The sequence below is a fragment of the Equus quagga genome, chromosome 7 (genome assembly GCF_021613505.1).
Source record: "Equus quagga isolate Etosha38 chromosome 7, UCLA_HA_Equagga_1.0, whole genome shotgun sequence".
NCBI classification, from domain to species: domain Eukaryota; kingdom Metazoa; phylum Chordata; class Mammalia; order Perissodactyla; family Equidae; genus Equus; species Equus quagga.
Genome location: NC_060273.1, coordinates 35,355,681 through 35,371,892, shown reverse-complemented (window position 1 = coordinate 35,371,892; position 16,212 = coordinate 35,355,681). Strand labels below are relative to the sequence as shown.

Sequence of the window (16,212 nt, the reverse complement as noted above, 5' to 3'; positions counted from 1 at the left end):
CCACCTCCCATCCCCTCCACCTCCCATCCCCTCCACCTCCCATCCCCTCCGACCCCAGCGGCTCAGGCCCCCAGCCCCTCCCCTCTCGCTCCTGGCTGCTGCAGTAGTCCCTTCACTTCCCTTCCTGCTTTCTCACTTTCCTGACACGCCGTTTCCCAGCAGCAGCCCCTGTGATCTCTCTGAAAACTCAGCTCTGTCACCCCCCTGTTCCTGAGCCCCCATCCCCATCCACCTGGCGGCCCCTCCAGGTTCGTACCCCGAGCCCTGCCCAGCCCGCAGCTGCTTTGCCAGCCGCCTTGGATGTTCCCTTTGCTAGAACTCCTTCCAAGGTCCTCATGTAGCTTGTTCCATCCGTTCGCTCAGGTCTCTACTCATGGGTGCCCCCAGGACGCCTGTCCTGGCTGGCTCTGAAGGAGCCTTCTCAGCTGGCCTCTTGGGCTATGTGAGCTGCTCCCTCGTGTCTGCGTCTCTGGACACGAACTGTGGCCGGCAGGAGCTCTGTCTTGTGCACGGCTGAGTCCTTGTTCCTAGAGTACCTGACGCATGGCGAGCGCTCATCTTGATAAATATCTGCTGAGTGAGCGAATTTTCCTCTGGGAATTTCCTCTCTTTAGTCTTTCTGAAACGCCTGTTACTCGGATGTTGGATTTCCTGGATTGATCCTTATGTCTCTCATCTTTTCTCTTTTATTTCCCATCTTCGCTTTTTTTCCCTTTACTTCTGGGGGATTTCCTCAGCTTGTCTTCCAGGCTTCAACAGTTTGTATCTTGTCTCTTAAATCACCATAACATACTCGTTCATTGAATTCTATTATAATAAAATGTAAAATGAAAGAATGAAAATAAATAATATATCTATCACACACGGCATCTTCTTAAAGGGGAACACCCCTATAATTTGTATGCCCTTGTGAGAATTATGTTCGTTCATTAACCATTAAATATTGAGACTCTGCCATCTACTAGGTTCGGGGGATGCAGTCGTGAGCAAAGTAAATTGTTCTCTGCCACCTTCACCCCTGCAAACTCCCCACGCAAAGGAGTTCTCAGTCCGGTGAGGAACAGACATTAATCAAAGAATTACACAAGTGACTGTCAGGCCACGGCTCGGGTTGCGCTCCAGAGGAGAGCCCGTGTGTCGTAGTAGCCCTGTCTCGGGGCCTCAGACCTTCACAGTTAGAAAACACAAGCAAATTCTCCGCCCTACAGCGGCTATCCCAAGGAAAATTCTGTTCCGATGAGCTTTATGTGGTCTCATTCCTTTTCCGGGTAGAGTTGGAATTTTTTTTCAGCAGTCAAAAGAAAAGAATTAGAAAGAAAGAAGTCACAGTGTGCCCTTTGGCCCTAGAAGAGACTCCTTCCTCTGACTTCTCCCCATCACTCTCTCCTCCTCTGTCTCGCCTCCTGGCCCTCGGCTGCTCCTGAGCCTCTCTGGGATGAAGCCCGCGGAAAGGCCTGCATTTTCCTCAGTGAGCTCACGTTGGACTGCCTTTCCACAGGAAATCGTTTTCCTTTCAAGATTGTCCCAAGTTTCTTCCTGGATCTTCTCGATCTCGATTCTAGAAACCTCTAGAAATTCTTTCTTTTGGCTAGTGTAACTTCTCTTTGCCCTTGATGACACTAATTCCATTTCCTGGCCAGAGGTTTAGGCTTCTGTCCGTCTTCTCAGGTGAGAATCTTCCTACTTAGTCATATTTGACCTAACAATTCAAATCGAGTGACGTCAGTTTTCTCTTCTATGCTATTTCCTTTGTAGTCTCAAGATATCTCAAGAGCTCAGTATCGCAAACTGTTTCAATTTACCATTATTCCTTTGCACAACTGGTATTATTATCCTAGGCATGCAGATGAATAGCTTGGTTTGGTAAGAGTTCTGTTCCTCCTGCATTTTCCAAGTTATCAAGGCTTCCACATGGAGACAGTCTCTGTGTAGCTCCCTTGATTGACATGATGCTGGAGTGGAAAGAGCTGGGAATCCTGGTCTTGCTGCCTCAGGTTTGAATCTCACATTCTTATTTCACCCTTGGATTATTCCTCCTGTGTAAACGGGATCACACTTATCTCGGAGAGCTGGGGAGAGATTTTAGTTACGCACGTGTATATGAGTGTGTTGTTATCTGGTCAATGAGAGTCAGTCTGCCTTCTCTTTCCCAGTGTTTGGCCCTGAACCATTTCCGCTCTCTCTGTGTGTAGTTAGTTCTCTCTTCCCTTCTCACTTCCGGGCCGTGCTGAGGTGCCCCTTTGCCCTGTCCATGCTCGGTCACAGTGTTCGCTTCTATTTCAGTCACTTCCCATCTAGACAGTTGCAGGTCTGTGGCTTTTGCGAAAATGATTCTTCTCAAATCCAAACTCCAAAACTTGGGGATGAATCAAGGTACTATATTGGAGTCGGGTAATTTTGCTTTTCGAGTAAAGAGACTTGATAAGATCCGGGGTCTCATCTCTCTGGCGGTTCCTTTCTGTTCTCTTTTGAGTTCGATACGTAACTGTGTTTGGGCCTAATCATTGTTTCTGTGTTCTCACAATTTTGGGGGATAAATTATTTGCGTTTGTGCTTATCTTTTTGTATTCTTTCTCAATTCTCTGTCTTTTCTACTTGAAAGAGTAAGAAATTCCAGAATAAAATTTGGGGGTGCTATATTAATGAGCTTTATTCACTTCAAAGGAATTTTGAGTAGAAAAAATAAAAGGCTATTTATATAACTGTCACAGGTATTTGCATAGGGTCCCCCATACCTGGGCTTACAACTGACTGTGGCATTTGAATCATACAGACTCTATTTAGAATGCTGTTTTTGATTTGGGGCTTTTTTAAATGAAATGATTCAAACATATTCATCATTATGCACCTCACCCAGATTTTAAAACTCTTACAGTTAATATTTTTAAGTTTTAAACAAGTTTTTTATATTATAAACGTGATAAATGTTTACAGTAAAAAAATAAGAATTCAACAGGACAGAAATGATGAAGGGCAGAAGTTGTTGTTGATCAAGCCCTGCCCTCCCTGGACTCTGAAATGGTTTCTCCTTATTTACAACATAGTACATGTTATGGTTGGAAATTTTAAAACTAGAAAGAAGCAAAAGAAAAAATGAAAATGCCCCAGAATGCTAATTCTCATTCACTGCTGTCAACATGTTGGCGTACCTCCTTCCCATCTTTTTCTGTGCTACACGTATATATTTTTTCTGTTTTGTGTATGTGTGTATGTACACACACACTTTCTGAATAAAAGTAGGGTCACACTGCTTTTGATCGCACTTTTGTCAGTTACTACATCATAAACATCATCACCTGAGATTTTGATCTTTACGAAGTAGCCAAGAAAACCTTAGCTGGGGTGCGCGTAAACCGACGAGTAACCTGCCAAGAATACTGTACTTCTAAGATGACGCTAATTCTGGTCAGCCCCAGTTCTTTCTCAGCTTCAGAGCTATTGGCGTTTGGGCCGGAAAAGCCATTTCTGATACTCCCAGAAGCAAGCTTTTACTTCGTTAGATTATTTGCCCCCTTTGTACAAGTCACGTTCTCTCAGAGCCAGGAATCCTCACAGTTGCTCGCTTCACTCTGTACTGTTTTGGCCTCCGAGGGTATGATGAATCAATCCTTTTGTTAAGATCTAAAACTAGAAGTTTTAGCCCATATAAATGCTTTTTTGTTGTTCTTGGCCCTAGGGAGTGGCTTTATTTATTGTGCCATGAAATGTTGAATCCGTATTATGGACTCTTCCAATATTCTACGGACAATATTTACATGTTGCAAATCAACCCAGATTCTTCAATCAACCCTGTAAGTATTGATGCATAAAGAGGTAGGGAATTCAGTTGGAGACTTTTTTAAACGGATTTTCAGCTTCAGTCTCACTTCGTGGTCTATTCATTATAGACTTACTCAAAGACGATGGTAAAACTTTGAAAGGTAGAGTAAGAACTGGATTAACATGGATGATTTCAATTCTGTACTTTTAGTGATGGGGTATGTTGTTTTCAAGGAGAACAAGAGTGAAATTGAGCTGCTCATAGACTCAAAGCACTTTACTCCCCTTTGGGGACACTCTGGTGTGACGACCGTATTTGTTGACTGTCATTCTGAGAAGTGGGTTACAAAGTCCATCCTCCTTCCAACTGAAATATTTCTGTAACTGGCCTTCTTGGCCACCAGTGCTGACACTCTTAGCTGCTCGTTAGATGAGGACGTAAGCAGAGTGTTTGAGCGACAGGTAGCGGACGAGTGGAGGAGTCTCCCCATGGGGCTGTGTCGTAGGCCAGCCGTGCACCTGGTCCCTGAGGCGGAGTCGGGAGGAGCTGGACTCTGCAAGCATTCAAATGGGACAGAACCTTTTTCCAACCTGGAAACAAAGCTCTGACTCATTCTCTGATAGAATTGCAACCTGCCAGTAGAAGTGTGGGCTCCCTGGTTACAAACCACAGCAGCTCTGGGTTTAGAGTGGTTCTTTTACTCAGGTTGTTCATACTTATTTTCCTCTGTGTTCTTTTTCTCTCCTTCTTTGGATTTCTTCTCTTCTTTCTTGTGGGAGTGAGGGCTGGTTGGAGAGGAGCAGGGGCGCTTGCCCTTTGTGTGTAGTGCGCTGCGAAGGCGGAGCGGGTGGCTCCCTGGCCCGTCTACCTGAGTGGAGCCTGAAGCCCTGCGCTCAGAAGGGCCCACGCTTGCTTACCTTCTCTGCTGTCACCATGAGAAAATTAACTTTTGAATAAGGGGCGCTGCGTTTTCATGTTGCGCTGGGTCCCGCAAATTATCTAGCAGTTCTGAGAAGTGTTCGGACTGAGAGCATGTAAAGTGTCGTTCAGATGATCTGTCCCAAAGACGTGCTCTCAGCTTCGACCACCCTAGCAGCCTTCTCTTGCTGGGTCATGAGCACACCCTGTGAGTGACTGATTCAGGGTTTGGTTGCCCATCAGACTGTTCCCCAAGAAGCTTGGAGAAAGCACAGGATAGCCGTCTTGGCTGGTCATGTTTCTAATGAATTCCTGTTCTCTGGTGCCCCCTACAGGACCACTTGTCTTATTTCCATTTTGTGGGTCGGATCATGGGTCTCGCTGTGTTCCACGGACACTACATAAACGGGGGCTTCACGGTCCCCTTCTATAAGCAGCTCCTAGGGAAGCCCATCCAGCTCTCCGACTTGGAATCGGTGGACCCAGAGCTCCATAAGAGCTTAGTGTGGATTCTGTAAGTATTGACTCACCTCAGTTCATTGGAAATTCATGCATCGTCACTCGTCTTAGTGTACGCCGGATGCATTTGTTTTGTGTGTGTGCACACACGTGTATATTTAGGGGATGGGTGTGAAATTAGGGAAGAGAAATAAACTATTGTTTTACAACCAGAAACATAGAAGTAGATTTCACAAAAATACTTAATTGGCTTGTTTTCCTCATCGTGTTCGGCTGCTTTCTCTTCATGGACTAGTCGTTTTGCTCCTTCCCTAAATTATTACGGGGTGATGGTGGATGTTAATCCCCAGGCCTGGCGGTGGGTGGTTGGTTTCTGACACTCGAGGGTGTCTCCAGCCAGTCTCTAGAGGGGCCCAGAAAGTACCAAAACAAAGTTAGTATCCAGTCACCTTTGTTTTAGGATTATCCTAAAACTCTCTTAAAAGCAACAGGCACAGTAACATGGCAACCGCAGGTGTCACGGGTCCTTGGGAATGAGCCGATTCCATGGGAGCGACAGGCAGATCCAGGAGCTGGTGGAGGGAGGACAAGCTGATGAACTGAACACGAGCCAGGCCTCCGATTGTATGCCATGTCTGGTCGGCCTCATAGCCCACGTCCCAACTTGAAATGGTGGTCGGTGGGGCTTAGGGCCTTCAACCTGTAGACAATCTTCCATTCCATCTGTGTTTCAAGAAATGTGGCCGATTAAGGAGCCAGTCGTAACTTTCAAGTGCTGCTCTGTTTGAATGGATACACTTTGAAGGGCTGCCGTAAAGGGGGAACAATATTTCCATCGTGCGGCTGTCTGCACGCCGATTCCCTTAGACTCACTTCCTCTTGATGGTTCCCCCATTTCTGCTCCGAGACTCGGTTTACCAAGCAATCACGTTGCTGTGTCTCATCAAATCACAGAATGGTGCAGCTACCGTCACCCTCCTTCTGTGAGTGAGAAAGCTGAGAGTCGAGGACACATCTGGAGCTGTGCTCTCCCAGCTCTTTCCAGAACCAGCCCCCTCCAGCCCCCACATGAGCTCTGGGTCCTCCTCTTGCAGCCCTGGGTCTGGCAGTCACTGAATCCTGTCTCTGTCTCTACTGGATTGTTCCATTTAATGTTTCGTTCACTGCCCTCGTGGTGGGAAAGGTCTGACATCCATCTGTCTTCTGTCCTGACTTCCGCAGAGAGAACGACATCACCCCTGTGCTGGACCACACTTTCTGTGTGGAACACAATGCTTTCGGGAGGATTCTTCAGCATGAACTGAAACCCAACGGCAGAAATGTTCCCGTCACAGAGGAGAACAAGAAGGAATATGTACGGTAAGGTTCCGGGAGACTTGCTGGTCGCCAGTGGGGACACGAGGTGCTTGGCCCCGTCCTGGGCAAGGCGAGGTCCCTGTTTAGATTGCGGAGGCTCCTCTGCTGTGAGAGGCTTGCCTGTCCCTGCCAGCACTGTGACACAATCACATCAACGGAAGAGACCCCCAGAAACCATCGGGCTCAACGGTGGGAGCTCTGCGTGGAGGACCCTGATATGACAGGGGCTGACCTGTTGAGGGGGGTGGGAAAGGACTTTAAGTGACTGCCCACTTCTGGCTGTGAAGGTGGCAAGCACAGGAGAGAGGAGGAGGCCTGGAACCTTCCTTGAGATCAGTCTCAAGGAAGTCTATTCCAGTATAATCTGTTTTTCCACCTCATTAGGGCAACAAATGACTAGTCACTTAACATTGGAAATTTAGAAACACGTGGGCATGCCTGCGCTTAGGCTGTCACACTGCTGTGTAGTTCTCACATTGTCCTGCATTTTATTTTCAAATATACCTTTTTCTTCTTCTTCTCCTCCCCAAAGCCCCCCAGCACATAGTTGTATATTCTAGTTGTGGGTCCTTCTGGCTGTGCTGTGTGGGACGCCGCCTCAGCGTGGCCTGATGAGCGGAGCTAGGTCCACGCTCAAGATCTAAACCTGCGAAACCCTGGGCCGCTGAAGCGGAGCGCGCGAACTTAACCACTCGGCCACAGACTGGCCCCTCAAATATACTTTTAAATTGTGTCGGTTGTTGGGACAGGTCAGGTTAAATCCTACGGCTATTTTTAGCAAAGAATCATGTCTAAGGGGATGTGCTGGTTTATTTTTGACTTGCTACTTAGGCTACGTGCTACCAACTGGTGGGGTTTTCCTCCAGGGAGGCCAGGCGGGGAGGGTGCTAGGCTCAGCAGATGCCAGAAGCTACTGATGGAGCAAAGCTTTGTTTCACGCGCCTTTTGGTGTCGCTTCCAACTTGTGAATTTGTCTTTCAGGTTGTATGTAAACTGGAGGTTTATGAGAGGAATTGAAGCCCAGTTCTTAGCTCTTCAGAAAGGGTTTAATGAGCTCATTCCCCAACACTTACTGAAGCCTTTTGACCAGAAGGAACTGGAGGTACGTGCCCCCCATGCCAAGCCACGTCAGCATCCACGGGCTCCAATGTGATGGGTGTTTTCTCGATTCACAACCCGGCTGCAGAGTGAGGCGAGCCTAGGAGTTTGTTGGGCCCCTCGAGGAGCAGAGTCCGGGCTAGAGGGAGAAGGCAGTGAGGATGTTTGAGCCTGATGCCGGGTGTCCACTTGGCAGCAGCGAACGTGGATTGTTCTCAAGACATTGTTCAAGGTGTTTGTGGCTTACCCTGTTTTCCAGGATCTCCAGCAGTGGAGAGTTCTAGCCCCTCCTGTGTCTTCACCTCAGATCAAGGAAATTCTCTCATTTATGACCAGATTTTCCCACAGTGTCAGCTTTTTGTTTTCATTCTGGCTAATATTAGGCTCAGAACAAAGTGTCACTGTCTTCTCTAATCAGACTTCATGTACTTGAACACAGTGATTCATTCATCTCTTATCCGTCTCTATTTGGTGCCAAATAGCTCAGGCCATTAAAACTGTTCCCAGCCTCTGCCACCAGTGAGCCGCCAAGAGCTTGTGAGCCGAGCAGAGCGTCCCTCTTGGAGCAGAGGCTCCGGAGGGAACTTTGTAAGCAAGCTGCAGAGACACGTACGTGACTCTTGCTGCATTCCCTTCTCGTCAGACTTTAAACCGCACGTGTCTTTGTCCCCAAGAGATCACGGGGCTGCGGCCCCATTTTCCAGTCAGCTCTGAGCACTGAATGTTGGTTCTTTCCTCCCCAGTGCAGTGCGAACACACAGACCCACACTTGGGTGTCAGACTTGGGTGTCACATCGCTGTGCACCGTGGGCCCAGGGGTGGGACCAGCCCGAGGGGCAGACAGACAGAGCGTGTGTCTCAGGCGTCCTGTGTCCTCCTCTTCTCGTCTAAATACGTGTCTAGTTTATTCAGACAGAGCTGCGGCTTTGCTTTGGGAACTGAGTTAACTCCCTTCCCACACTGGGAACCTGGGAGGCTTGTCGTGACATTGGTGTAGACACCGGTAGAAATAACATGCCTTGCACCACCTCCCCAGCTGATCATCGGCGGCCTGGATAAAATCGATTTGAACGACTGGAAGTCCAACACTCGGCTCAAGCACTGTGTGGCCGACAGCAACATCGTGCGCTGGTTCTGGCAGGCGGTGGAGACCTTCGATGAGGAGAGGAGGGCCCGGCTCCTGCAGTTCGTCACCGGGTCCACTCGAGTCCCTCTCCAAGGCTTCAAGGCTTTGCAAGGTGACTGACGTGGAGGCGGGGCTGGTGGCACTGCACGCCGCAGGGGGCCTGGTCTCTACCATGCCGGGGCTGGAAGAGCTGGAATGTGCTGGGGGGTTCTTCTGAGACGTCGGCTAGAAAACGATGTGGGGGATGTGCTGTCCTAACAATTGCTGAGCCCTGCGGAGGCGCCCCCTGGTGGACGGGCTGCGCTCACTCCTGGTGGCCATGGGGACCCTCTTCCCTCCATGAAAGATGATGCTGCCCTCTCTGCCGGCTCCCGGTGCTCAAGGCTCTGCTGTCCTTTACCCAAGTTAAAAGAAAATCTCTCTAAATACGTGGGCGAGAATATCAGCCAAAGCCAACTTCCCCTCCGCCCCACCTTTCCCAGGGACTCCGCGGGCCATGGGCATCCACCGGTGGGACGTCCTCGGGTCGGCCCAAGTCCTTGCAGCAGCAGTGGCGGCTGCTGGCTGGCCTGGTGGCCAGTCGGGGCTGAGTTTGGAAAGACCTGAGCCAGGAAGGGCCCACTGAGCCCGATGCCTCCGCCTCCCCTACAGAGTTGGTTGACAGGGAGGGGAGAAACAGCAACAAGGCTTTGGGAACAAAAACCAGAGTTTTTAAAGTGTCCCATGGATTCACTTCTGAATCTTCTGATAGCAGCTCTTTAACTGCAGACCTGGGACCCGGGAGAGAGGGGCCTGGCCTAAGTATCAGGAGACTGAGTCTGCCGCTATCATGTGGGTCATTAGCTCCAGGGGTCTTCTCTGGCCCTCAGTCTCCTCATCTATACAAGTGGACTGCCTGATAGCTGCTCCACGGTCCAGTTAGGTACCCATCCTTTCTCTCATCCCTTCCAGCCCTGACTGGTCCCTGGCTCACTCAAGTCTGGAGCTGGGGGGTGGAGAGGGGGAGGTAGAAATCTGTAGACGCTGAAGTTTCTGTACCTCATGAGGGGATCGGAGGGGCTGCTGGTCAGCCATGGCCAATTAGGGAGGTCCTCGCCGGCTTCCCCCTGGCCCTGTGATTTGTAAAATTGCAGATTTGTGTCTCTTGATCACCCTGAGAACTGGAAGGAGGAAGGTAAAGAATATTAATATGTTAAAATTTAGTAAATTGAACTTTGCATATCAATGGTGATAGCAGATGTATTTCATGTCTAGAAAGTTCCCTGTAGACTTTTCCTCATTTTGAGGGCCTCTTTCAGTGAGAGAAGTGACTTCCGTTCCCTTGGGCTCTGGTCCTAGGCGGTCATCTTTCCCATCATGCCTCTGCCTGAGGAGGTTTCGTGCCTCTGTCCCGCCTTTTCTCATAACACTGCTGGTCTCTGCCAACAGTGGGCCCGCTTGCTAAACATTTCTGCTCAAAAAACCATCCCTGGTGATGTCAGGATTGGCCCCTCACCCCCCCCGCCGGGGCTGAGTGGGCTCACGGTCAGGGCGGCAGACAAGTTCCCCGCCCTTTGCTCCGCCCTTGTGATGTTCGGCACTGTCTGGCCTCAGTCACTTGGTGGCCGCCGTAGGCCTGTCCTGAGCTGGGCAGGGCTCATGCTGCCCCAGGAACTCGCGACCCTCTGGCAGGATGGCCTGGGGCCTCGGGGCCAAGGGGGTGGCGGTCAGTGGGCCCGGCCTCTGCGTCTGAAGTGCATTAACTAGAATGTTGTCCTGTAAGGTTCTACAGGCGCGGCAGGGCCCCGGCTCTTCACCATCCACCTCATCGACGCCAACACCGACAACCTCCCGAAGGCCCACACCTGGTAAGGACGCCGGCTCCGGGCCTGTCCCCGTGCGCGGTCAGCACGGGACTTCCTGAGCTCCTTTCCCATCTGGCGCCCTCTGCCTTTCATTTATGCAGAGTCACGGGTAGACCCACAGTGGCAGCAGTGTCAAGGGGACAAGTGCTGGGAGTGTGTCACACATGAGGGTTGTCAGAAGGCCCGCTGGTGAAACCAGTTTTGTCCTTTTGTCGTTCATGTTGGCTCCTACTCCAGTGGGCTCCAGTGTTCACTTCACTGGGTCTTGCCACGTGTGTGTTTGTGTGTGTGTGTGTGCGTGTGTGTACGACAGTAGGGAAAATCGTAGTTTTTAACTTAGGGTTATTAGTCTTCCTGGGGCCCCGTTTTCCTTCTGGAAACTTTGCTTGTGACAGACGTACCTTGTGTATTGAAAAATGTTTCCTCCCTAAATTTTAACTTAATATTTATCTGTAGTGGACTACTTCCTTTGTGGTTTAAAAGTCAAATCACTTACATACCCTTTGTCTCGGAACCACTTATTGAAAGGAACAGCCACGTCTAGTCCAGGAGACCCAGTTCCCAATATCGAGACGCATCGTGATGTAATGGAAGGTTCCTGAGTGGAACCTGAGGATGTGGGTTCAAACGTGGGCTGTGACACCTTCTCCTCTGTGACCGTGGGCAACTTACTTGATATGCTAACTAGGTTTTCCACACCTGTGAAGTCAGCTACTAAAGCTGTTGCTGAGACTGTGGCCAGGGGGCCGAGCCCCCCCCCCAGCATGGCCGCTATGGGAACAGCACCGTGTTGACGCTTGGCGGCTCTGTCCTCCTGAGGCTGTGTCTTTTCATAGTTCAGTGCTTGGAGTGAAACGGAGATGAGAAATATCCTCTGAGGCCAAAGCTCCCCCAAAAAGACAGCGTGCCATTTACTTCAACTCTTTCTTGGCAAAAACCATCCTTAATTGCTTGCCCCTATAATTCAACAGGTCACTCTGGGTCACAGTTTTGTTATTTTTATTTTTGAGAGAATAGCTTCTTAAAAGTTTTCTTTTTCTTTGTGCAAACGTTGGAAATGAATTTCCCCATGGAAATATTGAGTCAGAAATTTAATATTTATTTCATCTATCAGGGGTTTGACATTTTATTAGTTTTGAAATGGAATTTTCCAGACTGCCCCATTTTGGTCTCAGATCCGGTCACAGAGGCTGAGATAGCATGCCGTAAATTGTTAGTGGTGATTTGACTGCCGGCCAGGCTGGATTATGGTGGTCTGCAAAGAGGGCGTTCCTGGTACAGAGAAATAATTTCTCCCAAAGACAAAAAACACAAGTTGAGAGGTTTGTCCTAATATAACCAGTAAATGGTAATTTGGTTTTATTTTGGTTTTAAAGATCTTAAGATTTATTTTGTTGTGTGTTGACTGAAAAATCTTTGCATTAGAAGCAGCAAAGCCCCAGGGGGACGAGGAAAACGCCCCTCCATCTTCCTTTGCCCCCAGAATGAGGCGACGAGGCGCTTCCCCCTCTCTTGGCCCCATCCCCCCTACACACACATGCACACACACACTGGCCTGTTGCTGCTCCTGCCTGTCCCTTCCTCGAAGCCTGTCCTAGGGCCAGGCGGCCCCAGCAGTGACTGTCGCTCTCTTGTCCTGCTCCAGCTTTAACCGGATCGACATTCCGCCTTATGAGTCGTATGAGAAGCTCTATGAGAAGCTGCTGACGGCGGTGGAGGAGACCTGTGGCTTTGCCGTGGAGTGAGCGGCAACCAGAGGCCACGGATTCTAGCTCACGACACCAGACCCAAAGCACAGAGCTTTCTGTGCGCCTCCCTCGAGCTGGCTGAGGCGCCGAGTTCTAGATGACCTGAGGGAAGGGTTGTCTCCCTTCCTTTTCATTGGGGGAGCGAGGGGGGTGGGGGGACTTTGGTCGGTGGCTCCCACCCACATTTTCCTCCTTCACGACAGTACTCCCGCCCCCTTCCATCACCCATCCAATAAAATGCAGCCAGGTCTAGCACTGGCTTCGGTCACACAGGATATTCCGCTGCGGTTGTAACACAGGGCGGTGGCTCTGCCCTGTGTCTTCCTAGGAGCCTCAAGCCGCAGTCGTGGACCTGGGCCTGGCTGACTGAGGGTTCGTACAGGTAGCGATGCCAGCTATTCTGTCTCAAAGCCGTCCTGAGGCCCCCTTCAAGTCCAGTGGCTCAAATTCCAAATCGCACCTCCTCGCAGCCTGCTCTGGGGAGCAGATTAATTTCTAAGGGAAAAATAACTGTATGATACATGCTTATTAGAGTTCTGCCACGGCAGGAAGCTCGAGTCACAAACGTACTTCCCTTTTGGAGAGGTAAAGGAATGGGGCAGCTGGTGCTGGAGGCCCGGGGTCTTTCTTTTCAGGGCATCCTGGCTGAAAAGTTCATTTTGCATAGAGAAAAATGATTTTTCCTTTTAAGAGTCCCTTTTGCCACATTATCTGTCCAGTTCGAAATATTTTTTTCAGTGACAACACCACATATCGGAACTGATAGAAGAACAGACGAAAACCAGCCGCAGATTCGCGCGGCCAGTCGCAGGCGGTGGCTCCACGTGTGCGTAGAAGAGCGTCACCTGGGTCCCTTGGTCACTAACAGCGATGATGCGGAAATTGCTAAGAGCTGACTAACAAGACAAAATTCTCTTATTGCAGCTGCTGGCTTTGTGCAAACTAGGTTCAAAGGGAGAGGGGGACGGGTCACCTCGATGACCTGAATCTACCACAGGTGGTTGCTTGACACGCAGTAGCACGTGGGTGTCAACCTGACAGCAGGGCGGTTCCACCCTGACCCATTCGGCCCATTTCCCCCCGTCAGATGGCGACACTAACAGTCGCTCCATAGTGCACTTGCCCAGATGTCTTCAGATGACGAGCAAGGCCAAAGCGAGCCTCCACCCTGAGTTTCTACCACCATTTTCCAATTTGCACAGAAGTTCAAACAGTATTTCAACCAAGTGGCTTGATTTCGGGTAGCTAAGCTTCAGTGAAAAATGGCAGCAGAAGCAACTTTTCCCGTCTGGTTTTTAGTTGTTGTTTTTGTTTCGGGGGCAACGCAGGGCAATTCCTTAACATGACATTTCCCTGTTGAAATTTCGTTGTGGAAGTTTCCGCGTTCAGCGTTGGGATCCAGCTGTGGGTCTGAGGTGGGTCCGGGTGGAGCTTTCGGCCGACCGTTTGACCTGTTCTTTTTGTCACCAGTACCTCCAGACTGGGGGGGTCGGAGGCATCCTTCCCCTTGTGCATCTTGCTGGGGTTCTTTGGCTTGGCCCGGAAGTAGTCTGCGGTTTGGCATGGGGAGCAGCTCGGACCTCCTAGGACATGTGTACTCCCCATGAACGAGAGCTTTGCCCGGTTTGGTGGCCGAGGACTGCCGGCTGTGGGCTCTCAGGGCTGTGAGAGAGCCACGCTTCTGGGCACTCACTGAGGTTCCAGGATGGAAGGACGTCAAGTGCAATTGGCTGCAGAGGAAAATTGAGTCCATTCAAAAAGTCCAGGCCAAACTGTGGGCTTAGTCTTTCAAAAGTTCTGCCTTGCCCCGGTTGGGCTTCTCCTGTGTCTCGTTTACCATGATACCTTCTGAGGGCGTTCTAGAAGCTGGCTCCCCGGTGACTCCATCCGGGCCTCCCTCATAATCTTCCTCTGGAAGTGTGAGGAAACAAAAAATGAAAGACACCCCCTAGAGAGCTCTGCTTCCTACCATGGACGTAAACTGTGGGAGGAGGAGACGACACCCATCAGAGAATTCAGGGGACCTCACGCTCGAAGTAGGAAGACCCACCTGATTTTCCTGTGGTGTTGGCCAAAATCTGCAGTAGTTCGGAAGGAAGCGAGGGTCTAGCAGGAACGTTGCACTTGACTCCTCTAAAGCCGCCTTCCTGCCCTGAGGAGGAGGGAGCGAGCCCTAGACTGCCCCTGCCAGCCCCATGCTGCTCTCGGGTCAGGTGTCCCCTCAGCAAGATCCAGAGGGTCGTGTCCTGGCTGCTCCTTGTGTGCTCAGGACATGAGTCACCCGTCCCTGAGGCCCGGGGCCCTGCGTCTCCACTTACACTTGCACGCGCCTCAGCTGTGTGAGTGTATGAAAGCCTGGAAGGGCAGAACTTTCCAGAGCCCCGGTTTACTCTTGCCAACAGGCCTATCAGTGGCACTGCGCTTCTAGAACCTTAAATAGGGACAGTGGACGGGGCCTTGGAACCACCCCAAAGAACAGGATGGCAAGCAGTCGGTGGAGGCTCCCGATGATTCTTCTTGGGTCTGTGAGACCCGTCCACGCGTGCTCTCAGTTGTCACCCTTCTTGGTAGTCCCAGACCACCCACGGTCCCCCTTGCCTCTCCGCCCAGACGCTTCAGGGGCCCGATGTCAGGCTTGCCCTCCCCAGCGGTCATCGGCCGACCCTCAGGGACGTAGCGAATCACCGCTCTGCCAGGGCTTCAGGTCGGGGGACAGAGGGGCTGCCTGGTGACAGCAAGTGCAGCTCCCTTGACTAATGAAGGGGGAATCTGCCCGCCCGCTGGGATTGTGGCCCCTCGGCTGGCGCAGCCGGAGGGTCCCAAGTTCAGGGTAGGTGGTCCTCCCGTCTGAGCTGGCAGGAGTGGCCTTCTGCGGAGGAAATGCCCCGCCCCGCCCCCCGCAGCCAGGTGGGTGCCGCACGGCAGCCTTCCCGAAACGCAGTATGAATTTTTAAAATTTGTTTATTTTTGTTTCTCAACCACTTTATAATGTATTTTTTAATTTATTTTGTAATGTCTTGTTTTCAAGTATTGCTGCTATCCCTGTTAGCCTTCCCACTGTTTTTATTGCTGATTTATTTTGTGAAAGTTGTACACTAATGTTCTGTTTTGTCAAAATCAAAAGTATTTAAAGAAATACTAGTTCTATTTAATGTGGTTATGGAACCAGCTGGAAACACAAAACAAACAGTGATTGCACAGCAGGCTGGACCCGGGAGGTCAGGTTCATTTTGTTACATATGCAATAAACTCACGACTTTACATTTTTGGTATCTGTGATTTCGGTGTGGAAATGAGATTGCAGTTTTTTTTACAGCCCCACTAGAAAGGAAGTCAGTGGTCAGAAGTGCTGGCAAGGGCCTTCCGAGGGAAACAGACAAACTTAAGAATAGATTTGCGGAAGGAGCGAATGGAAACATGGCCGTCAGTCTGAAGTGCCCTAGCCAGCAAAAACTGGGGGATCGAGAAAGTTTCGAGTCTGCTGACTTCTTCACACATTGGTCAAATTTGTTGGTTTGGGTCTTTATTTTTCTTTTTTATATATTTTATCATGGTAAAATACACATATTAATCAATTTAACCGTTGGTAAGTGTACAGTTCAGTGGCACTGAAGACACTCACAGTGTTGTGCTACCATCACCACTATATGTACGCAGCCCTTTTCATCTTCCCAAACTCAAGTCCCGCCTAGTCACCAATAATCCCCATAGCTCCTTCCCTCCCACCCCGGTCACCTCTGTTCCACTTTCTGTCTCTATGAATTTGTCCACTCCAGGTGCTTCACCGAAGAGGGATCATAAAACATTTGGCCGTCTGTGTCTGACTTATTTCAATTAGCGTAACATTTTCAAGGGCCATCCATGCTGGAGCGTATATCACATTTCATTCCTTTACATGACTGA

The 16,212-nt window shown here is 50.1% G+C and overlaps 1 protein-coding gene across 1 annotated transcript in view; it reads left to right on the top strand.

Annotated features, from left to right (window-relative positions):
- The window catches only part of SMURF1 (SMAD specific E3 ubiquitin protein ligase 1), a 30,724-nt gene extending 15,154 nt beyond the window's left edge, over positions 1 to 15,570 (top strand). The window contains exons 13-19 of the mRNA XM_046667738.1: positions 3,677 to 3,791; positions 5,014 to 5,192; positions 6,359 to 6,496; positions 7,475 to 7,595; positions 8,628 to 8,829; positions 10,480 to 10,564; positions 12,207 to 15,570. Coding sequence (XP_046523694.1) covers positions 3,677 to 3,791; positions 5,014 to 5,192; positions 6,359 to 6,496; positions 7,475 to 7,595; positions 8,628 to 8,829; positions 10,480 to 10,564; positions 12,207 to 12,306 — 940 coding nt within the window. The 3' untranslated portion in view covers positions 12,307 to 15,570. The remainder of the gene's footprint in view (positions 1 to 3,676; positions 3,792 to 5,013; positions 5,193 to 6,358; positions 6,497 to 7,474; positions 7,596 to 8,627; positions 8,830 to 10,479; positions 10,565 to 12,206) is intronic.
- The last annotated feature ends 642 nt before the right edge of the window (positions 15,571 to 16,212 follow it).